Below are 24968 nucleotides of genomic sequence, written 5' to 3' on the forward strand. Positions count from 1 at the left end.
AAACCTCAAAGCATGGGCAGAGCTGTTTTGTGGGCTGAGTGATTCATCCCGCAAAAGGCCAGAGTCCAAGGGCAGGGGAAATCGCCACCTCATTCCCTTCCTGGCAGCTTCCGTGACTCAGCACGCAGAGGGGACAAAATGTCCCACTTTGGGCTGCTGCTAGGCTGCAGAGGTCCTGACCCCTCTGGCATTTGTCTCCCCCTCACCCAAGGCAACCTTTGAATCATGTCCTTCTTCTGGAAATTTGCAGGTCCAGGGACAATTATATCCTCAACAAAGAAATGCCAGTGTCTGATTCAGCCTAGGCACCATGTCCTCTGGGCAGGAAATCGGTGTCCCTTGTCCCTCCCTGGGGGCAACTTGGGAAGGGAGGGAACTAAACTCTGCACATGCCCAGAAGCACCAAAAACAAGCCCCAGGCCCGAGCCACAATGAGTTCAATTTCATTTAATTATTCACTATCCATATTCCTACTTTGCTTTTCTTATCAGGCTAAGAGAGCGAGCCCCGGATCGGATCGGAGGGTCCTCCTGGGTTTGAATTTTGCATCTGGGGTGAACTCGAGTTCAGCTCAATCTCACTGGCCAAGTTTGGGCCAGTTGCTTCTCTCTCAGCCTAACCGACCTCACAGGGTTGTTGTGCAGATACAAAGAAACATGGACCCCACCCTGAGGAAGTGCAGGACAGAAATTCAATCAATCAGTGGTGTACTGGGCTTACCTTACAGGGTTGCTGTCAGGATAGGAACGTAGGAATCTGTCTTCTACTGAGTCAGACCATTGGTCTATCTAGCTCAGTATTTTCTTCACAGACTGGCAGCAGCTTCTCCAAGGTGGCAGGCAGGAGTTTCTCTCAGTCCTATCTTGGAGATGCTGCCAGGGAGGGAACTTGGAATCTTTTGCATGCAAGCATTCCAATGCTCTTCCCAGAGCAGCTCCATCCCCTGAGGGGAATATCTTACAGTGCTCACACATCAAGTCTCCCATTCAAATGCAAACCAGGGCAGACCCTGCTTAGCAAAGGGGACAATTCATGCTTGCTACCACAAGACCAGCTCTCCTCAGGATGACTGAGATCTGAACTGCTGAGAAAAGCAGGATTTGCCAGCTTGGAAACATGCTTCATGATGCTCTCCTGAAAGGAAAACTTTGCAAAATGGCAGCCCAATTCTGGGGGCCATTTTGAATCTCTGCCCATGTTTTGGGGCGCCATCATCCACCCTAGGGAGGCTGCTGTGGGTAACCTTGCCCTTGGCGTCCAAGACATGTTCCTACCCCCAAAAGCACAACTTGGCCTGGCCTGCTGCCCACACCAAGCCTCCGAGCCAAGTCAGTAAGATCAGAGGGGCAGACTCCGGGATGTCCCTCGGCTTTGCAAAGTGTTGTGCTTCCCAGATCGGGGTCATAGCTTTTGGAAGGACCGGCGGGGAAACAGAAGAAGTTGGGGCCGGTTAAATTAGTTCAGGATATCGTTGTGTGTAAACTGAAGCTGGAGAGATTATAGCTGCCCCTTTGGCTAAATGGGGAGACTGGAGACAACAGAATTTAAAAAGAGGAAAGTAATTAGCCGCCTGGATTGCACAAGGCTGTTTCAAACTTGCCATCCACTTGATGAGATCCCCTTAGCCTCTTGGCAGAGTATTTAGTCCTGTCTGCATAGGTTTAATCAGGAAAGCAAGTTTAGGAGAATCCTTTCAGAAAGCAGGATTCCAGGGAGGGAACTTGGGACCTTCTGCATGCAAGCAGGCAGGCGCTCTCCCCAGAGCGGCCCCACCTGCCAAGGGGAATATCTTCCAGTGCTCGCACATCTCCCATTCAAATGGGACCTTTAAAGCCCTGAACAGCTTGGGTCCGGACTACTTTAGAGAGCACCTTCTTCTGTATGATCCCCATAGCACGTTGAGGTCATCTGGAGAGGTCCGTCTCCAGTTACCACCGGTATATCTGGTGGCGACTCAGAACCGGGCCTTCTCTGTAGCTGCTCCTGGGATATAGAATGCACTCCTGGCAGATATCCGCAGTTCACTGTCGGCCCTTAAGAGAGCCCTAAAGACTTACTAGTTTGGCTTGGCCTTCCAAGGTTTTAACATTGTTTTTAAGCATTTTAAAGTAAAAGGTAAAGTGTGCCGTCAAGTCAATTTCGACACCTGGCGCCCACAGAGCCCTGTGGTTTTCTTTGGTAGAATACAGGAGGGGGTTACCATTGCCTCCTCCCTCACAGTCTGAGATGATGCCTTCCAGCATCTTCCTATATCGCTGCTGCCCAGTAACAGTACCAGCGGGGTTTCGAACCGGAAATCTTCTGCTTGTTAGTCAAGCATTTCCCCACTGCACCACTTAATTGGTTTTAAATGGCTCTGAACTGTTTTAGATTTGTTTGTATATTGTTTTAAGTAGTGTGTTTTAAATGTTATTTATTTTTATGGGTTTTTAAAAAAAACTATCTCAGAGCTTCTGGATGGGGCAATTTATAAATGCAATAAAATAAACAGAGAAATAAATAAATGCAAACCAGGGTGGACCCTGCTTAACAAAGGGGACAATTCATGCTTGCTACCACAAGACCAGCTCTCCCCCTTGGAACTTGCCCTGTTCTTCTGGGCAAAAGATCAGTAAGCCTTTCCACGTGTCTACTTGCTTCAGGCCTTACAACAACCCTGCGAGGTAAACAAGTATTATTTTCACACACACACACACACACACACACACACACACACACACAGAGTTGCAGCAGAAGGGAACTGAGATGACATGACCAACCACCTCATGAATTCATGGCCAAGTCAGGATTTGAACCAGGGACCTCCGGTTCTTCGCCGCTATGCTACACCAAGTCCGCAGCCACAAACCAACCCCCATCTCCCCGGATAGGGACTCAGACAGAGGCACAGAGTGTGTGCAATTCACATTTCTGCAGACGCTGAAACGTTTTAGTTTTATGCTGAAACACTAAATACTTTCGTTTTATGCTGAAAGCAACACATTCTTCTGAGTATGTTTCTTGAGTTTTTAGAGTAATTTCAGAGGGGTTTGGGAAATCTTCTGTTAATGACACTATCCCAAATTTCACCCCATGGTTCTGTCAGCCAAGGTGAAGGTTTATCTCTTCTCTAAACTGGCTGGACTGAGCAAAGGAACCGCTTCATAGCTTAGAAACCAGTCAGTGTGATGGTGAGATATGCACATTTAATAGGAATAACAATAGTATTAAAACTGATCAATATTAGCATTATTATTCCCAGTTCCATCCTGAAACAAGCATTTTAAGAACCTGCTGTTTCTACACATTTTATCAAGGATCGAAGGGTGCTCATCACCACATACAACTCAGCACTGAAAGAGATACAGAGAATAATCTGGGAGAATTTGCAGGATAAAGCAAAAATTTAAATTAAAAACAGACCAATCTGCAAGCTTTCAACTTACACAGAACTCTTCCACAGTGCTCACTGAGGAGCCTTGTGCACTTCCAAAGCTGACACTGCTGAGGCAGCCCCATACAAAGATTTTTAGTTAGGCCTGCAAACTTATTGTGCCCATAAAGTATCTCTGAACCGAATTGGCTCAGGAGTGCTTGAATCATCTGCCCAGTTGCGGCGGGAGGGAGAGAACTCTTCTGGAGGAGTGAGCTCCCCTTTGTTACTCACCTCAGAGAACAGAGGGTGGGATGGGAAGAGCTTTAAAAAGACATTTTTAAAGAGCCAAAAAAGACCGACCCAAGGGGGGGGGGGAGAAGAAACAACTGAGATAGAAATAAAGCTGGAATGATAGAAAGAGAGAGAGAAATGCAGAGAAGAAAGACATTAAATGAAATGGAGATATATATATATATATATATATATATATATATATATATATATATATATATATATATGGGGGGGGGGTGGAAATAGATCTGCAGAGAAGAACGAAAGAAGCCAGGCTGGGGATAGCTGGAGGAAAGAAAGAAAGGGAGAAAAAGAGGGGGGGGAGGGAGAGAGAGAAGAAAGAGGGGGGAGAGAGAGGGGGAGAGAAAGAGAAAGAAAGAAAGAAAGAAAGAAAGAAAGAAAGAAAGAAAGAAAGAAAGAAAGAAAGAAAGAAAGAAGAGAGAGAGGGAGAGAAAGAAAGAGAGAGAGGGAGAGAAAGAGAAGAAAGAGAGAGAGAGATAGGGAGAGAAAGAGAGAGGGAGAGGGAGAGGGGGAGAGAGAAGAAAGAAAGAAAGAAAAAGAAAGAAAGAAAGAGAGAGAGAGGGAGAGAAAAAGAGAGAAGAAAGAAAGAGAGAAAGAAAGAAAGAAAGAGGGGGAGAAAAAGAGAGAAGAAAGAAAGAAAGAAAGAAAGAAAGAAAGAAAGAAAGAAAGAAAGAAAGAAAGAGTGGAAACCTCAAATGTGAAAGAAGCAAGCAAGAGGCACACAAAAGAAACCACCCACCATAGAGAGCCAAATAGTTGAGGAGGTATTTACTGCCCTGAGTCAGAAGTGATCTTTCTTTGCAGCCCGATGATTGAGTAACAGGCAGAAGAAGGTTGGGGCGGCGGTGGGGGGGAGAAATATCAGCTGGGGAAGGAAGGGCTGGGGTGGGTCCTGAGCCGCCCTGTGGCATCCAGAGAGGAGCAGGATGGCTCTAAAGAGGGGCAGGGTGTGTGTGTGATCTGAGCAAGGGCTTGTTAATTTCAGCCTCACCCCCCCCCCCACCACCAAAGCCCAGAGGGGCGGGGAAGGGCGGGGTGGGGCGGAGAGTCAAAGGCACATTAAGGAACTTGTCAAGTTTGAACTGCTCAGACTTGCTTAGGAGATCTCTTGTTTGCCTCTTTATGTTTGGACAGGGTGGGGGGGGAGGCTTTGGGGTAGAAGGAAAGGGGGGTCCGTACCCCCCAGCTGCTTGTGAGAACGACCTGGGAAAGGAGCCTCTTGAGAGGGCACAGACAAGAAGATTTGGGTGGAAGAAAGGGGTCCCTATAAGAAGTGGGGAAACTTTGATTAACACCCCCACCCTCCCACACACACATACGGTTTCGGCAATATGATGAAAGTCGTTTTCCTCTGGCTGTCCCTTCTGCGGGTGGATTCTCTGATGTGTAAGTAAAAAAAAAAAACCCTCTTGGAATCTCTGATCTGCATATAATAATCTCTTTCTCTGTGTGTCTGTCTGTCAAGTTTTATTTTGTAAGAAGTGGAGAAAGGTGGAAGGCAGATGGAGCTGCGTAAAAAGCAGCAATCGCAAAGGATGGTGCGAAAGAGGAGGAAGAGAGAGAGAAGTGGGGAGGAAAGAGGTGGGGAGAGAGAGAGAGAGAGAGCCAGGCAGCCGGAGGCGGCCGGGATGCGAGTTTTACGGGAGGTTTTAAAAGTGCCGAGAGAGGAAGCCCTGGATTTTTAAAAAATAAATTAAAGCAGACCTGTCTTGATTTTGTTTATGTATTAATTAATTTATTTATTATTAATACTACTAATAATAATGATGATGATGCAAATTATTATTATTATTATTATTATTATTATTATTATTAATACTAATACTAATAATAATAATACAAAGAGGGTCTTTCGATTTTCCTTTCCTTTCCTTTTTTCTTCAAGACACTGCACTGACCACAGAGGAAAAATTATCATCCTGGCATAAGGGACACACATAATTATAATTTATTTTTTTAAATTGTAAGCGTGTGTGTGTGGTTTTAAGCTTTTTTAAAAGGATGGCAAGACTATCAGGCAAAAACCGGCAGAACCATTAAAACAGGGCACAGCCGGGCGCAAAGCCACCGTTCCAAAGAGTGGGGATGTTTCTTTGAACATCCCCCCAGTCTGTTTTAATTTTTTGAGTGGTTATCTTTCATTCTTCCCCTTTTATTAATGCAGACCAGGGATTAGTGTAATCCTCCCCATTCTCCTGTCTCCAGATCTACTTTAAAACAGATAGAGATGAGACCACCTCTAGGCATGGAAAGAGGGGAGTTGGAAAAGGCCGCCTGGGGAGGGGGAAACAGTGCCGAGCTGGAGAAGTGAGGAGATACATAGATTTAGCTGTGCAGCTACAACGTCTAGCCCCCTCATTCAGAGAGGCACAGATGGAAAGAGCTGAACTGTAGGGGATTTTTTTGTGGGGGGGCTAAATTCAGGATGCCCCCCTTCCTTTTCTCCTCACTCCAGAGATCTGCACATTTGCTCTTCATCTCCAGATAGTTCATACTTAAAACACACACACACACCAAGGACTTTTGCTCACCTTTGTTTGTTCTTCGTTCTGGGATGCACCTTGCACCCCCTACCCCACCCACCCCAAATTTCAGTATGCCCGGTATAGGAAAAAAGTAGACATCTAGCAAAAATAGGAAAACATGCGGGGGGGGGGGGGAGGAAGACACCCTCTATTCCCTTCCCTCTCTGCCCCAAAGAAAAAAGAAAAGAAAAGAAAAAAAGAAAACCTGGGTCGCTTGCGAAGGGGGAAGCCCCCAACGCCCTTTCTCTAAATTAGCATTGCGTGTGTGTGTGTGTGTGTGTGTGTGTGTGTGTGTTGGGGGGATGGGTGCTGTTAGTTTTTAAAAGAGCAAAAGTATTTATTTATCCTCGGGAAAGGGGAGGCAGAGATCCAAGAAAGTGTTTCCCCCCTTAAAGCAATATATAAACAGAAGGAAGGGAGACAAAAGGGATGTATCGCTGCATCTCCTGGTTCCCAACCCTCCCCAGAAGAAGCAGCGAAAATGGGCTCTTTTGACCACCCCCCCATAAGGGGAAAGTGCAAGAAGGAGAGGAGGTCATTAGAACCCCCTTCCCCCAAACCCAGTTGCTTAATTTAAGAAACAAAGGAATTTCCCATCCTGTATATGATCTACTGGGCATCCTTTCTTTTCCCCTCCTGAGTTTGGCTTTTGGTGGTTTCTAATCCTAAATCCTAGCCCATCACAACCCAGACATAGATAATCCAAATTCCTAGAAAAGATGCTTTTGTGGCCGTGCGTGTGTGTGTGTGTGTGTGTGTGTGTGTGGTAACAGTCGATTTTTCAAACATTTCGTTGGAAGCAGCCCCCTCCTGTTCTGGTAGTTTTAGAGAGGAATTCTTCTTTAATCCACACACACACACACACCCGCCCCCAGCCACATACACATACAAACACACACCTTGCTCTTTCCGAATGTTATATCTTGGAAGGCTTTCCATTAAGTTGCTCCAAAATGGGCATCTTTATTCCTGAGGTGGGTGTCTGATCTCCTACCCCCACCCCCAAATATTGGGGGCGGTGACCTGGCAATGGAAAATGACCATTTTCTTAGGAGTATTGTACATCTGGGCTTTCTTTCTCTCAACGGCCACACGGATATTGATTCTATTTCTCAGCTTTTCAGGCGAGGAAAATAGAAATAATTTCCCTAGGAAAAGAGTCACTACCCCAAGGGACAATGAGAAACCCACATTTAGCTCCAGCCTCAGTCAAAATCCAGGCCCCCTTTCCACTCCATAAGGGGAAACTCTAGCACTCACTTACCATGGAGGCAAGCCGTGAAATCTTCTTATCTTCAGGACATTGTGAACATCCACCCCTTCCCAACACTTTAGATGCAGAGAATAACTGATCTGTTGGTATCTACGGCTATCCTGCAGAGAATCTGCCAGATATATTTTGTTTTAATTAACTTTTTTAAAAACCCACTAGATCTTTATGCCCCTTTGTAGAGCTTTCAGTCCAAAAGGCAGAGTAAAAAGAATTAAAAAAAACTTATAGTCACTAAAAAGGAAACAGAGAATCAGCACCACATCCCTAGACAAATGGTGACAGAGACTCTACAGCCTTGCCCCATAGAGGGCAACAGATAATCCACTCCAACGCCTTCGAAATAAAAGGCAACAGAGAATCTACTGTCTTACCCCATAAAGGACAGTCATAAGCTGACCCCACACACATCCTATGAATCAGAATTGAGAACAGAGTCTCCCTGGCCACAACTGGTAATCTAATTTCTAACCAGAACTTAATTTACTATGGACGGGAAAGACAATGGCTGATGCATGAGGTGCTTTAGCAGTGCCCAGTGTGATAGGACTCTGTCCCCAGGAGATTACAGTCTCTGAGGGTGGGAAGAGAACCAACCAGGCTTTGTTGCATTGGGACTGAAACCTCAGTCTGGGGGTGTGGAAGGGGGAGAATCTTTCACAAAACAATGTCTGGAACATTCCACCACACTGACTCCTTCATTACGGAGGACATCGGCATGATGCCTCTGAATCGCAGTTGCAGGGGAGCAACAGCAGGAGAGAAGGCAGGCACATACCTCTTGCCTGTGGGCTGCCCGGAGACATCTGGTGGTCCACTGTATGAAACAAGATGCTGAATTAGATGGGCCTTGGGCCTGATCCAGCAGGGCTGTTCTTAGGTTCCTATTTTCTTACTTCAGTAGGACTCCTCGGGCGTAATTTAGCCTGCCAGCCAGCCATGCTGTTCTTTTGTCTTCAGAACAATGGACTCTCTATTGTCAAAGAGATTCACCCTGCCTTGTTTTGCATAATCCCATGAGAGAATATAGATGGGGGGGTGGAAGCCCCCCTTCCTCTCAGCCTCCACTCCAAATCAAGGCCAGGGTCTCCACAGTGGAGCATTTTAACCCCCGGAGAGGTTTGTGCAAAGCAAGAAAATGGCAAAACGGGCCCAAGCACTTTTAGGGTGGCACAAGGGTAACCAGAAGAGAGGGGCAGTGAAGGCCTGGCATCGTTTCTCGAGGCTCTGGATGCGACCTTTGTTTGCTCAGGATGGACCTCTTGCAGAGAAAGTGCACGCACGGAGCGTTTCCTCAGGGAAGAGAGAGAATTTCCAATGCTTCTGCCCTCTTGAGTGTTGTAAACACAAATTAGGCTTTCGTTCCTGGAGCGGATTTTGGCTATCCCCACCAGACAGGAGGTGATGGGGTGGGGGTGGGGGGGAGATTCCAGCCCCCCTCGACACATACACACAAGGCTGTTGCAGCAGGAAGTTTACACTTCCTCTGCAGGGTGAGAAATTTGGTTTCGGAGAGTGTGCACTGCACTGCCAAGCCCAGAACAACGCCTGTTGCCGCTGGGACAGCCGGACACCGCCAGACTGCACAGCTTGTCCTGGGAACACGTCTGCCGAACATAGAGCAGCGAGGTCTGGCATGAAACCCAACGCCCGGATGGCGTAGGCTCAGAAGCCGCACCTGTGGCCAGTGACGGACAATGTGGAGACGGGCCCCACCCCGGAGAATAGAGGCCCAAATCCACCAGTGCCCCGAGCATGCACTTTAATTCCCCCCCCCCCCGCCCTCCAGAAACAATCAGGGACAGGAGAGCCCACTTCTTCAAAACATTAACCCTAACCCTCGCTGGTCTTGTGGTAGCAAGCATGACTTGTCCCCTTAGCTAAGCAGGGTCCACCCTGGTTGCATATGAATGGGAGACGTGATGTGTGAGCACTGGAAGAGATTCCCCTCAGGGGATGGAGCCGCTCTGGGAAGAGCAGAAGGTTCCAAGTCCCCTCCCTGGCAGCAGCTCCAAGATAGGGCTGGGAGAGACTCCGGCCTGTAACCTTGGAGAAGCCGCTGCCAGTCTGTGTAGACAATACTGATCTGATCTGACTCAGTATATGGCAGCTTCCTATGTTCCTATGTACACAGTTGCAGAACAATACCATTGTTATTTTATTGTTGTTTTGATAATGGTGTTGTGGATTTTTCCTGATATTCGGTATTCTTTTTGTGCACCATCTCAGGGTATTATTTTACAAAAGGAAGTGTGTAAATTTAAATATGAATAAACAAACTAAAAAAAAAAAAGTCCCTGCCCCAAGTAGCTTACAATCTCTATTTCAGCAGTAGGGGAGAAAGACAGGTTTTTATTGCTGTCTGGTATTCTTTTTTGTGAATGGCCTTGGGGTGTTATTTTATGAAAGCAGCATATGAATATAAAATATGAATGAACAAAAAAAGAAGTCTCTACCCCAAGTCGCTTACAATCTCTGTTTACAATCATAGTGGGAGCAGATAGATGATACACAGTTCAAGATACATGCAGTGTTGTCCCCAGGGTTTGTTAGTGGGGAAATTATGGCCATTTTTTGGAAGGGTGGTATAGAAATCAGATAGATAAATAAATAAATAAATGCTGCCACTGTTACAGCCACCGTCAAAGATGAGGTGAAAAAAAGACACAGTAAAGGAAAAACTGAGCAGCTGTTGCTAGCCAGTGGTAAGCTGTCCCCCCAACTGTTGCAGAATTTCTCATGCCCCTCCTAAAATAACTGAAATGGTTATGGGGAGATGCTGCCAGTCAGTGCTAACAATCGTGAGTTCATTGGACCAAAGGTCTGACTCAGTAGGAAGCAGCTTTTTAAGTTCATAAGAACCTTGTCACAGATGCTTGAATGCCACCAGATTCCTATTCCACTTCCCTGATATTTGGGCGCCCAACAGAAAGGAGACCTGCCTACTTCATGGGCTGTTCTGAAGTCCAAAGACAGCCATGCACAACTTTAAATGTTTTTATTCCATTAATGGTTGTACCATCAATGTTACGTTTTACCGGTATTTCTCATTGCTTTAGGTTGTTGGTCACTTTGAATATTACAGAAAGGCAGGTTAATAATGTGGCAAGGACAGAATATTAATAAAAGTGAATGTTTTAAAATGTGCATGCAATTTGAATTTGAAGAAGCAAGCAAGGGGTTGTTGGCAGACTGGCATTTGTTTATTCTTCTTCTTCTTATTATTATTATTGATTTGATTTGATTTGATTTATATATCACCCTAAAAATGACTCAGGGAGGTATTCTATTCTATTCTATTCTATTCTATTCTATTCTATTCTATTATGTATTTATTTATTATTATTTATGTATTTATTTATTATATTTGTACACTGCACCAAACTTACATCTCTGGGTGGTTTACAACAACGTAAAACAAATTAAAATGAAATCAAAACATTAGAACAATTAAAACCAGTTGCTGTCGCAACAAACTTTCTTGAGAGACAGAGTCATAACCGCAGGGAGGTTGGTGACAGAGGAAGGATTCGAATGCAGCTCCAGAGAAAATACTGTCCATTACGTTATATTAGCTCTCAAATCCTGCCTTTGCTGTCCCTGGCAGGCACTTTATCTCCTGACATTTATGAGCAAGACATTAAACAAACTTCCGTTAGGAGCTGGTTTCTGCAATCGCTGTAATTTGCTACCTGGTGTTGCAATCCGCTGGCAGATGGGAAACCGAGCATTGAAGGGTTGGGCTTCATTATTATGATTCCACGGAATTGCTAGAGAAGGTTCTGGTACAATATGGAAATTGATCTCTGAACACCTGGGTTGGTTGGGAGGAATTCCTTCAACTCACCAAGGTCAAAAGGTCCCAATTAACTAACAGAGACAACTCCCTCGCTAAATCAAGTTGACACAAATGTTATAAACCTGCCTTTGCAGGATGCAAGGGGGAAACTTCAAAATCGTCATGGAGTGTGTGTGTTGTGTGCATGTGTGTGAAAGAGAGATTTTATGCACTGAGAATTTAGCAGTATCTCACCCTCTTTAGACAATATTTGCTATGGTTTTTTCCCCAAAATCCAGCTCTCCGAGTCAAATTATTTCCTCAAGGATATAACAGCAGAGGTTTATATTCTCAAGGAAATTATCTGATTCCAAGACCTGAGATTCCGAGGAACATAGAACCAGTGGCATCTAAATACAGTGTCATAATTAGCCCCTGTGCTGTCTTGGTTTAGGAGAACAGCTTGAAGCAAGGACACTAGAGATTTGCTTAATAGTTCAGGCCATCTAGGCCAGCATCCTGTTTCCATCAGGGGACAGCTAGCGGAGCCCAAAGGTGACAGCCTTTCCCTGTTTGTCACCCAGCATCTGGTGTTGACAGGTAGATTGCCTCTGAAACTGGATGCTCCATTTCACTTTCATGGAGAACAGCCTCCATTGATAGACCACCTCGCCGTCTCTGTGAACGTGCCTAATTCCCTTTTAAAACTATTTCAACCTATGGCCGTCACCACATCCTGTGGCAAGAAGCTGCACCACTTAATTCTGCCTTCCTGAAATCTCCTGGCAATTAATTCGCTGGGCAGCTCCAATTCCAGAATTATAGGAGAGAGGGGAAATTCACCCCACCCACCCCCACCCTCTATTCGCACCATAGTTGATGCTCATAAATAAATGCATGCAAAACATTCCATAATCAAAATGCAAGTTGTTTTGGAAATCTGCAGACGATGGATTCAATATGAGTGGGATATTTATTCTTCTCACCCACCCAACTCATTAGGTTTTCCTCAAACCATACATTTGCCAATTCCAAGTCTAGACTATTCCCCCCCCCTCCACGCCACCCCACCCCACCGCAAAGACTGCTGTAGTTGTCTGTAGTAAGAAAGGATGTTGTTTATGTTCTGCAGAACTGTAGATGTCTGGGATTTAAGGATGTCCACTTTAAATAAACACAGATTTAAAGAGATATTTATTATGGCTAGGGATAATTGAACACACGTCGGCCACCCTTTCACAGATTAATTCAGTTCAAGGATTTCTCTCTGGCCTCGTCTCTCCTGTTTGCAGCAGCTTCCAACAGGTAAAAATAGATGACAAGAACATGAGAGAGAGAATGAATGAATGAATGAATGAGTGAGTGAAAAAGAAAGATAACATGAGTGGAGAGAGAGAGAGAGAGGCAGACAGACTGGAAGTAAAGAAACCAGTTCTGAAAAGTGTTTTGCAAACTTAAGAGCATTGCAAATTCCATCCTACAACCAATCACCGCTAAAAAACACACAAACAAACAAAGGAAACAAATAAAACTGGTTCTTCAAAATGGAAACTTTGGATATAAGTTATCTTGGAATGTAGCGGCTATAGCAGTCTTCAAGCCGGGGCGGTGGGGTGTGGGTGTGGGGACCCTTTTAAGGAATATGATTTGTCTTTTTAATGCAAGCGATTGAAATAGCCCACTCATAGTATCCTCTGCATGTTTACTCAGGCTCCGCTGAGTTCAATGGAAGTTACTCCCAAGTACGAATGCACAGAATTGCAGCCTCAGTCAATTAATCAGTAGAGAGAAACCCTTTGGACTGATCACAAGTGGGGCACTAATTAATCAGGCAGACTCTAATAGTTCCCCCCCCAAAAAAATGGGCTTATAAAGATCATGCTCTTTGAGAAGAGGTACGCCCACCTTTTCTCTCGCACCTGGGAGAGAATGCCTCTTCTACAATGAGGCATTCCCAATTTATATGCTCAGACTGCTGTAACATATCAATGCGCCATCTAAACAAGGGAAGTCCCTGTCCTCCCTGCTCTGAAGATGATTTCTCTAGTCAGTTGCTTTAACCAATTAAGTGACTAAGATTTCTTTAACTGGGTAATAGTGCTTGTAATCATTTCTGTAAACTGGGAGACAGGCATAATTGTTTCTTATAGCTCTCATTGAGGTTAGAGGCGATTGCTTAACAATCATTGCCCCTTCTCCTGTTTAGCCCCCTCACCTTTTTGACTGTAGCCCCCCAGACGATTGTTCTAAAAAGATTGCATGACAAACGAGGAGAAATACAAGTTTGCAGTTTCAGTTGTTTTTATATCAGACTCCTTCCACCTCTTCCAGCTGTTTAAAGCACCAATAACACCCCCCCACACACAAACACACAAAAGGCAATAAAACCAAGCCATTCAAAAGAAAAGAATAAATGTTTCAGACACCTTGGAAATGTGGTTTTGCTTTCCAGTATTACTTAGCACCTGATCAGTAATTGTTTTGTTTTGTTTTGTGTTTTTTAAAATCAGAATGCAATAAAAGCTCTTGCAGGTACAGCAAAGTTGCGGGGGGGGGACACATTCCGGCTATGGCCCCCGCCTCCCCCTAGCCTTTTTCCTCTCCAGTGTGAAAATTTCACACCTTTCCCTTTTAAAACACATGTTTGAGTCCATGAGGTGAGTGTGAAAAGGAATCTCTTCTTTTAAAAAAAACCAACCAGCAGCCCCTCTGCAAGTGGAGAAAAAAACTAGATCTGTTTTCAGGGCAGTTGGACGTAGTTCGAGTGTTTTCGGTTTTCTTTTTTGCAGGGGTATTTGTGCGGAGGTTCTTTTGTTTGCAGCGGGGTTAGAAGATGGCCCACTTTGCGGGGCGGAGGGGGGGGTTGGTCCGTCCCAGAGGTTCTCGGCACAATGGTGGCCCTCGACAGGGCCGCCAGGCAAATAACTCACCCCCTGACCCATTTCCCTGTTGCTGGATCACAAAATGGAAATTTAATAGGAGGCCTCAGATCCAGGAACACCTCCGTGGACCTGAACGCCATCTCAAGCCAGGAGGAAATATCTTTAGCTGCGAGCAGCAACGATGCTGGTATTTATTGCCTCTTTGAAAAATCTAACGGCAGAGAAAGCAAACTCCCCCGCCCCCCGGAACACGCCATGCTCCTACTATGCACCCTACACCACTAATTTTATTACTTTTACAGTTGCTGGCACTGTCCGCGACGCGGGACATCCCAGTTCCAACCCCAGGGATTGGGCCTCCCAAACAGAGGAGGAGTATAAAGCTTTGGGTCTTTCAGGAGGCCTGGCATGGGGCAGAATCAGACGCAGCCTCCTGCAGGTCAGGTAATTGCGGGGTTGTTTGCTCCTCCCGGCGGTAAGGATTCCTGGTCTGGTCCCAGGCCCACGGCAGCTGGAACTCTCTCTTTCTGTTGGACTTTATTTTGCCAAAAGACTTTGGATCAGTCTCTGTACGAGTGTGTTTGGCTGATGGCCATTTTTTCAGAGAGCTGGAAGTGCTTTGGAAGAGGTTTTGCTTCCCCAGACTGCAAAACACGCACGTTTCTCTCGTCCGACCACCACCTCTAATCAAACAGGTTCAGTAGGTTTTAAGGGCCAAGCAGGTTCAGTAGGTTTTAAGGGCCAAAGGTGTACCTACTGCAAACCTTGTAATTTAATTAAATTAATTTAAATCCCACGTTCCTCCAAGGAGCTCAGAGCAGCATAGAGGGTCCCCTCATGCTTTAACTTCACAAGAACCTGAGGAGTTAGCTTAGGCTAAGATTGAGAGAGGCACTGGCCCAGGGTCACCTAGTGAACTTTGTGACTGTACAGAGATTTGAATCCACTGCTTTCCACTCCTGGCCTGACACACTAACCACCACACCATGCTGTCTTTTATCTTGCCCCACTCTGTAACATCCAATAGAACTTAGATTATATTTCCCACCCATGATGTTCATTTCTGTCACTGGGAGCCCTTTATGGAGGTGGAGAGGCCTACCTATAGCTACAAGCAGCAGTGTGGCCAATTCAAACCTCCATATCCAGGAGGAGTCTACCTCCAAAAATGAGTTTCTTGGAGGCAAGCAACAGGGGAAATGCTGTTTCCTTGCTGCTCTGCTTGTGGATTTCCTGGAGGCCTCTGGCTGTCCCCTGTTGGAAACAGGATGCTGGACTAGACAAACCCATTCTGGTCCAACCAGGCAAGGTCCGTATTAGGAGTACCAACTCCTCCTTGGACAAGCCAAACTGTTGTCTCTTCTTTGATTTCGGTTCTCCTTTCTCCTCTTTGCTGCTTTTATTTCTGCACGGACAAAGAAACCCGTAAACCGAAGGAGTGAAACATGAAATGCACCCGCCCCGCCCGCCCCTCCCACCGCGAGCTGCCTTCAGGGAATAGCATGCCGAATTCATTTCAGGCGGGGTCCTCGGATTTCTCAGCAGACCAAACGAATTACCTTAATATTTGGTTGGCCTTTGGCTGAGTGGGACCAGATGTCCGGGACCCCTGTTCTCCTCGGCGTCCCTTCCCACCAAAGGTGCAATTAGTGCTCCAAAAGCTTGGGCTTGCTCAGTCTAGGAGGAGAGGCAGGAGACTCCTTGGCTGGCCAGAGGGGGACCCTGATGGTCAACGGCGGCTGGTTGAATCCCAGCCGCTGGAAAGAGCGATTGTCACCCCATCAATTTCCCCCCATGCCCAGGGCCAGAAAGAACCCGGATGGAGAGATGGTGGGTTTGGTGTGCAAGAAAGCGGGTCAGTTGCAAGGTCTTTTGCTCCTGCGTGGTGTGGAGAAAGAAGATCAAGAGATGTTTTGTGGAGAAAGAAGATCAACAGATGTTTTTTCTCCCCCCCTCCCCACAATCCCCATGTGAAATTTCTGCCCTTCGTTCATCAAGCTTTAGTATTGTCTATTACTCTGACTGGCAAAAGCGCTCCAGAGTCTCAGCCCTACTTGGAGAGAGGCTTGCTGGTCTTGTGGCAGCAAGCAGGGATGCTAAGCAGGGTCCACCCAGGTTTGTATTTGAATGGGAGACTACATGTGTGGGCACTGTAAGAAATTCCCCCATAGGGGACAGCTCTGGGAAGAGCCCCTGCCCGCTTGCATGCAGGCGGGTCCAACTTCCCTCCCTGACAGCACCTCCAAGAGAGGGCTGAGGGAGATTCCTGCCTGCAACCTTGGAGAAGCCGCTGCCAGTCTGTGAAGACAATACTGAGCTAGATGGACCAATGGTTTGACTCAGTCTAGGGCAGCTTCTTATGTTCCTAGTGACTGACAAATGAGGTCTATAAGAAGTTGTCTTCTCCTTGGTCCATCTAGCCACACTGACTGGCAGCAACCCCCTAGAGACTCAGACATGAGTCTCTCCCAGGCCAAAACTGGCGCTGCTGCCAGGATATGACATGGGGACCTTCTGTTGCAAAGCAGGGGGCTCTGCCAACTGAGCTAGACAGCCCCACACTTCTTGGCGACTTGACACAGCAGCGATTGGATTGTTGATGTCGCTCAGTCTGCTTGGTGGAGGTCAGCAGCTCTTCGGGTGGTTGTTTTGAGTGAGGAGGAGCCCTGGGTAGCCCCAAAGGTTGGGTTTCCAGAGAGCTTCCGGACTCTCGGCTCTGGCTGGGCCAATATGCCTTGAATGGCTTTCTCCTCGCTTCCCTCCCTGCATCCCAAAGATGGGACCCAGGTAACATTTGAACCTGCCCCAAAGAGAAAATATGTGGAAGAGCTCCTCTCCTTAGGAGAGGAGAGCTGGTCTTGTGGTAGCAAGCATGACTTGTCCCCTTAGCTAAGCAGGGTCCGCCCTGGTTGCATCTGAATGGGAGACGAGAAGTGTGAGCACTGTCAGATCTTCCCCTCCTTAAGGGATTGAGCCACTCTGAAAGCAGAAGAGGGTTCCAAGTTCCCTCCCTGGCGTCATCTCCAAGATAGGGCTGAGAGAGATTCCTGACTGCAACCTTGGAGAAGCTGCTGCCACTCTGTGAAGGCAAGACTGAGCTAGATGGACTGAGGGTCTGACTCGGTATATGGCAGCTTCCTATGTTCTTATGTTCCTAGCGCCACCTGGTGGCACTCAACTAAAGGGCAAGGGCAGCTCCAGAGGGACAAGTGCCCCTCAGGCAACTAATTTGCCCCCCCCCCATGTGTGGGACACAGCTCACCCACCCATACATGCACTTTGCCTTTTCTGTGCCCCCCCACCCAACATTTTTCTGGTGCCACCATTGCCAAAGGACAAAAGCTGATACCTAAACTCATTCACAGATGGAGGGACCAGGTCCTTTAGTCCTCAATGGCTGTGTTTCTCCGGGCAAGCATTTCAAAGACTGACCCTCCTCCGGAGGAAACATGTTGCTGATTCTTTTCTGTGACCCTAAGTCCACTTTCTCTGCTGGTTGTCAATGCACTGGGCATAGTGCATAGGGTCCGTCCGTGGATAAGAGATCTATCCACGAGAGCCACAGAGCCTCCAGGATCAGGTGCAGTCTACCTCTTATTGCTGTATACTGTGTGTGTTGGAAACAGAATGTTGGCTAAGATTTGACTTCGCTACCTTGGACGGCTTGCCAGGTGATTTAGGACCAACGACAGGAAGTACTTTTCCACACAATGCATCATTAATCTATGGAATTCTCTGCCACAAGATGTGGTGATGGCCACCAGCTTGGATGGCTTTAAGAGGGTCTGACAAATTCAAGGAGGATAGGTCTATCCAATGGCTACTAGTCTGGTAGCTATAGGTCACCTCCAGCCTCAGAGGCCTCCAAATACCAGTTTCAGGGGAGCAACAGCAAGAGAGAAGGCATGCCTTCTCCTCTTGCCTGTGGGCTTCTTGGAGGCATCTGGTGAGCCACTGTGGGAAACAGGATGCTGGACTAGATAGGCCTTCTTGGGCCTGATCCAGCAGGGCTGTTCTTATGACCCTTCTGACAGGGCTCTTTTGATGCACAAAATAAGACAAAGACTCTTGCCTGTTAAAACATATCATAAGAAAGAAAGAAAGAAAGAAAGAAAGAAAGAAAGAAAGAAAGATCCCCGAGAGGGCAGAATGCTTCCATTGCTGTAGCATTTGGGGACGCAGCCAAGGGGCCAAGAAAGAGATTCATCTGCCATCTCTTCTCCTTTTCTCTCTGCTGCAGACCCGGCAACCATCTCTCCCCAAGACCCCACCCTCCTGATTGGCTCCTCGCTCATGGCCAACTGTTCAGTCAACGCCGATTCAAGTCTGAGGGCCGAGGACCTTTACTGGACTCTGAATGGCCGGCCGCTCCCGGTGGAGACCTACAAGGTCCTCAGCGCCACCACCCTGAGTGTCACCCTCTCCAGCCTGAATGGATCCCAGCAGCAGTCAGGAGATAACTTGGTCTGTCACAGCAAGGAAGGGGGCGGCATCTTGGCTGGATCGTGCCTCTACATAGGACGTAGGTTCAGTCAGAGGCAAGATTCTCTTGCAAAGCTCATCTGCAGGCAAGTGAGCTCTTGCAAAGCTAATCGGCTGGCAAGTGAGCTCTTGCAAAGTTGAGAGGCCAAAACACAGGAGGGCAATGATCAATCTTCTTCTCCCACAACATTTCTTTCTTCACACAGCAACCATATCACCAGATAGCCAGGTCTAATTCAGCTATGATGGACCTTCACTGTCAGCTCAGAATCTTTTGCATCTGTCGGAATCTTGAGGAATTCTAATTTTTTTTAAAAATTGTAAGCTGCTAGACCTCATGTTTGTGAAGAAAACCACAGACACACACACACACACACACACACACACACACAGCTCAAAAACTAGAGGTGGGAGCCATGGGAAGTAGAGCTTTCCCATGATCTGTACATCCCCATAAGTTGCCTAGGGCTTGCGGTGAATGAGGCTGCTGTTCAACAGCACCATATGCCTTTTGTCCTTCTGTGCAAACACACACAAAAAGGGGAGCGGAAGAGGTATTCGGTTCAACAGGGGTTCCCTATCTATGGTACTCCAGATGTTGCTGAACTACAACTCCCATCATCCTCAGCCAAAATCTATTGCAGCTGGGGATGATGGGAGTTGTAGTTTAGCAACATCTGGAGTAGCACAGGTTGGGAATCCCTGGGGTACAAGATGCAGTTTCACCAGAATCTCTTTTTTCTAGCCTACTTTCCCTAAGGAGAGTAAGCTTATTCTCATATTCACACACCCGGCATTGCGCGCGTGTGTGTGTGTGTGTGTGTGTGTGTGTGTGTTTGTGTGCGTATATCTGTGTGCGTGTGTCCCTATCAACTTCGCAATGCCTGGGCCAATATGAACCAAATTGGGTACAGTTGTAGGGACACCTCAACAGCGTAGTTTGTGATGATGACATCCACCCCAGTTCAAGATGGCGGACACGTACACATTTGAGGCTCAAGTGGGCTAACTTGTGCGCCGTCTAACCGATTTGAACCAAAGTTGCTACAGCTGTAGGGACCCCTCAACAGCATAGTCTATGATGATGTCGTCCCACCCCAATTCAAGATGGCAGACGTGTGAATGTTTGAGGCGCAAGTGGGCTAACTTGTGCGCCGTCTAACCAATTTGAACCAAATTTGCTACAGCTGTAGGGATAGTGAAAGGAAAGTAGGCAAGTCAGTTCTTAACAGAGGATCTTGTTTTAAATGCAAAGGTTCTAGTCCTTATTACTGCAACAGTAGGCTTGTGGGAAGTGCTGTGGGGCCCCTGTTTTGCTCCTCTCCCCTCCCCACCAGCAGCAGAATAAATCCTCCAAGACAATGCAACATGTGCAGATTAGGTCAATTGTCCCTGTGGGGTAGTGATGGGATTTGACACATCTGACACAGGAAAGGAATTTGCAGGGGTGTCGCATGAAAGTTAACACACTTCGATAGGGTGGGCAGTTTTATTTTTGTAGCTGATAGAAGAATGCCTCCTCCAAATGGGGCCAGGTTCAGTCATGCTTCTGATACCTTGGCGGGTCACTCAGTTCACGCCCCCTCAGGGGCGTATCTAGGGTGAGGCAGGCAGGGCACGTGCCCCGGGCGCCACTTGAAGGGGGGCACCATTTCTTAAAACTATTTTTTTTTTAAAAAAAAGGCTGCCGAAAACAAAATGGCCACCGTGCATGCTCAAATGGCCTCTTTGAGGCCCTAGGCCATACCAGGCCTCACAGAGACCATTTGAGCATGCGTGGTGGCCATTTTGTTTTCAGCTGCCATTTTAAAAAATATATATATATTTTAAAAAATGGCCACCACACATGCTTAAATGGTCCCTGTGAGGCCCTAGAGGCCAGCAGGGGGGAGGGGGAACCTTTGCAGACACCCCCAGCCTTTAGAAGCTCCCCCAAAGGGGCTATAGGTATTTTTTTTTAATTAATATAATATAAGTCACTGTACACATATTCAGATATATGATTTGTATGTGACCTTCAGACTTGGTTTTTTCCGCTGATATTATGGTAAAGTTAACTGAAAGATGGGTGTCAGATGTTTGGACAGGGGGCGCAATTTTAATGCTTGCTCTAGGCGCTATTTTCCTTAGATTCGCCTCTGCACCCCCTCAACAGCCTAGCCCTGCTACCCGCCATGAAAAGTCCACCCCACGTAACCACTAGACTAGCCAGCCCAAGTGCTGTGCCGCTGCTCCTCCGGAGCTCAAACAGCCATTTGCTGCCCTCGCATTCTCGCCTCGCCATCCCACCCACTCACCAGCTCGTGAGACCTTTCGCCGATAAACGTTTCTGGTCCCGGGCTGTTGTCGTCAACAAGAGCTTGTTTTCCGAGCGAAAAAGCTATTTTGGCCACATTCTCGAAAATTACAGTTGTCCAAATCAATATTCGTTAAGATTTTTATCGCAGGCTGTTTTAACTGTTCTCAGGCAGTTTCTCAGAAGATGGAAACTGGGTCTGGGAACGGCCTGCTCTTCTCTCCAACCCTCGTCCCAGATTGCTGGTACCCAAAAGGGCACCATTTAAACATCCCATCTCTGCCAAAGAAGTCTATTTTAAAAACAGTTGGTCTCATGGGTTTGGGTACTGGCATTTCTCTGTTGACAGCATGTTTCTTTGTACTTCCACCCTCAAGTTCCCCCAGAGAAGCCCACCAATATCTCCTGCTGGTCGAAGAATTTGAAGGACCTTACCTGTAAATGGTCACCTGGGACGGAGGGCGAAACCCACCTGCATACCAATTACACCCTCAAGTACAAGTTAAGGTAAGGCCTTGGGGAGGGGAAAGGGGCAGCAGTCAGGAAATCTGGGTACCATTTAGTTAAAGGAAACCCCACCGCCACATGTGTTTACAGTACAAATTCAAGCCACATTCCAACTGGCTTGACTGCCCCAAAGCTTTCAGGCAAGAGCTTGAAAAGGACCCTGATGGAGGACACCCATGGGGCCCAAGCAAGCATCCTTGTATTCCTAACCACAGCTGCTCAACACCTTTCGGGAGCCTGCAAAAAAACAGCATGCGAAGGAGTGATGCACTCTTCCTGTTGCACATCCTGCCTACAGTACACACAGAGATAGACTGCCTCTGAACATGGAGGTTCCATCTGGTCGTGACAACAAAGAACGTTCCTTGATATTTCTCCTCTCTCTGCTCCCCCTGGGGCTGGGCTTTCCAGACGGTTTCTCCATCCTGGGGTGGGAGGGGAGCTGGCCTTTAGCCAGATCCAGAGAGAGGAGGACACGTGGGAGTCTCTTTTCCAGGGATTTGGTGTCCCCTGCCCTCAATGCTAATAACGCAGCCCCAATGGAGGGGGGCATCAGAATTCCAAATTGGATGGGGTGTGGGCTATAATGGCCATGTTTGCTTTCTAGGTGGTATGGGCGTGACAACACGTGCCAGGAATACCACACGGCCGGCCCCTACTCCTGCCACATCCCCAAAGACCTGGCGCTTTTCACACCCTACGAGATTTGGGTTGAGGCCTCCAACCGGCTCGGGGTGGCCGTCTCAGACGTGGTCATGTTGGACATCGTTGATGTTGGTAAGATCCGGTTCTTTCTTCCCTCTCTTTTGCTGTCGACCGTCGCTTGTTTGAATGCTGATTCACAATGCTGGTTCAAACAATGCTGGTTCACGCACCTGCCGTGGCCACCCCATGATATAGTCCATCCCGTGGTGACTATACCATCCCGCAACACTGAGCTTGTGTGCATGAAATGCCGCAGATCAAAATGCCCCAGATGGAACTTTCACAGGCTGACGGCCGTTCATGCCTCTGGGCCTGTGTGCAGTAGAATTGGGCTGCTGGTGGTTAGGTCCTGACATGGGAGAAGACTATACCACTTCGGGTTGCAATATGACTACTCTGACTGCCTTGTATTAAGTCAGATCACTGGCACATCTAGCTTTGGATTGTCTATTCTGACCGGCAACAGCTGTCGGGCGTTTCAAACTAAAGTCCTTCCTGGTCCTGTTGTTACCCATGTCTCCTTAACTGAGGATGTCGGGGATTGAACTTGGGACCTTCTTGCATCAAAATACAGGTGTAGGCCGCCTAATGATGCAGCGGGGAAATGACTTGCCTAGCAAGCCAGTTGTTGCCGGTTCGAATCCCCGCTGGGAAACTCCTATATTTCGGGCAGCAGCAATATAGGAAGATGCCGAAAGGCATCATCTCATACTGCACGGGAGGAGGCAATGGTCCACCCCTCCTGTATTCTACCAAAGACAACCTCAGGGCTCTGTGGGCGGCAGGAGTTGACACCGACGTGACGGCACACTCGACCTTTACCTCTGAGCTACAGCCCTTCCTTAGCATTTTTGAATACTCCCTATGTTTTTAAAAATCCCTCGAAGTAGAAAGCTAGCACTTCCATGATGAGAAGAGGCTCCGGTCCCACACACTTCTTGCTGTACGAACCTTCGAAATCCAGGGAGTTTCCCCCCAACTGGGGACAGTGACACATTTGGGTGCTCAGACCTCCCCTGCCGCGAGGCCCCCCCCCACCGCTGCAAGCCTCCTGCTGAACTTTCAAAGTATTCTAGCCGCCATGTGCGTGGCCGTGGCGGGTGGAACGGGAGTGGCCGCTGATCTTGACTGTCCGGCCCAGTGGCCACAGTTCTTGGGCTCAGTAGCCACTCCCTCTCCGCCCGCCCCCCACCGCCACGGGGTGGGACAGGCCTGCTCGGCTCACCCCCCAACCCCAGACGCCCAAATGGCGGCTAAGATACTGGGAAAGATCGGCGGTGCTGATTTGGCATCGCGGCGGCGGGGGGGGGGGGGGCTTGTGGTGGTGGCAGGGGGGCTCGTGGCAGCAGGAGGCCACCCAGGCCTTGGAGGCCACAGGCCAGGGCCCCAAGGTCTGGGGGTAAGAGTACCTCTGACTGGGGAATCACAGAAATGTGGCACTCCCCCATCCCGAATCTGCAATTTGAAGCAGCACAGTTCCTTCTGCCGATGCAGGCCTGCACCACTTCGTTCCTAGAACATACGGACATGAGAACAGCCCTGCTGGATCAGGCCAGACGACATGTGAGCACGGTCTGCTGTAAGCGTGGCCCCTCAGGAAATGGGGAGCCCCCGCTTGGCTCTCTCACAGAAGGTCCCAGGTTCATAAGAACAGCCCGGCTGGATCAGGCCCCAGGAGGCCCATCTCGTCCAGCATCCTGCTTCACACAGCAGCCCACCAGATGCCTCTGAGAAGCCCACAGGCAAGAGGGGAGGGCATGCCTTCTCTCCTGCAGCTGCTCCTTTGCAACTGGGATTGAGAGGCATCGTGCCTCTGAGGCTGGAGACAGCCCACAGGCACCAGACTAGTAGCCGTTGATAGACGTGTCCTCCGTGAAATTGTCTAAGCCCCCTTTTAAAGCCACCTTGGTGGCTATCACATCTTGTGGCAGGGAGTTCCATAGAGTAATTATGCGCTGTGTGAAAAAAGATTTCCTTTGGTCAGTCCTAAATTTCCTGGGCATCAACTTCATGGGATGGCATCAACTTCTCTCTTTCTACTCCATGCATGATTTTATACACCTCTATCATGTCTCCCCATAGTCACCCCTTTTCCAGACTAAAAAGCCCCAGGTGTTGCAGCCTAGCCTCATAAGGAAGGTGCCCTAGGCCCCTGATCATCTGGGTTGCCCTCTTCTGCACCTTCTCCAGTTCTACAATATCCTCCTTAAGATACGGTGGCCAGAATTGTACACAGTACTCCAGATGTGGTTGCACCATAGCTTGGTATACGGGCACGATAATATGAGCCGTCTTATTTTCAATTCCCTTCCTAATGACTCTGCATAGGAGCGTCCATTATCAGTCGATATACGTCTGTGTGAACCACCCTACCCAAACATTAATGTTACGCCTTTTGCCACTCCAGTTTTCAGTTGAAGAATTAAATAGGGGGAGAAACAAGACAGCCGAACAGCCAGCCCCCAAGATCTTGACAGGCGAAAAGCAACACATCCTTCTTGGCTCATTAAACCCACTTCTGACTCTGAAGAGAGGGAGTCTCAAGTCCCTCCCTTGCTGATACCCTTGCCTGAAACTGTGTGTCACCAGCTGATCATATACCTTGCACTGGCTTCCGAAGGCGGGGCCTTGTTCCCAAACAGACCACAACAGTTGCCTCATCCGAACAGGGAAGGGAGCTGATCTTGTGGCAGCAAGCATGTATTGGCAGCAAGGAGGGTCTACCTTGGTTTGCATTCGAATGGGAGACCACACGTGAGCCCTGCAAGATCGGGGACGGCGTAGCCCGTAGTTCAGTGGTAGGTAGCACCTGCTTGCATGCAGGGGGTCCCAGGTTCAATCCCTGGCAGCTTTTCC

At 47.9% G+C, this 24968-nt stretch overlaps 1 protein-coding gene across 3 annotated transcripts in view; it reads left to right on the plus strand.

Moving 5' to 3' along the window:
* Nucleotides 1-4696: 4696 nt before the first annotated feature.
* Nucleotides 4697-24968, plus strand: part of CRLF1 (cytokine receptor like factor 1) — a 34604-nt gene continuing 14332 nt past the window's right edge. Inside the window, exons 1-4 of one of the 3 annotated variants that reach the window (XM_053301349.1) lie at nucleotides 4697-5053; nucleotides 18363-18644; nucleotides 21278-21407; nucleotides 22015-22184. In XM_053301349.1, coding sequence (XP_053157324.1) covers nucleotides 4999-5053; nucleotides 18363-18644; nucleotides 21278-21407; nucleotides 22015-22184 — 637 coding nt within the window. In that variant the 5' untranslated portion in view covers nucleotides 4697-4998. Of the gene's footprint in view, nucleotides 5054-12461; nucleotides 12546-18362; nucleotides 18645-21277; nucleotides 21408-22014; nucleotides 22185-24968 lie in introns of those variants that run through there. The other 2 variants (XM_053301348.1, XM_053301350.1) reach the window with 2 other exon arrangements.

This window comes from Hemicordylus capensis, chromosome 2 (assembly GCF_027244095.1).
Source record: "Hemicordylus capensis ecotype Gifberg chromosome 2, rHemCap1.1.pri, whole genome shotgun sequence".
NCBI classification, from domain to species: Eukaryota; Metazoa; Chordata; class Lepidosauria; order Squamata; family Cordylidae; genus Hemicordylus; species Hemicordylus capensis.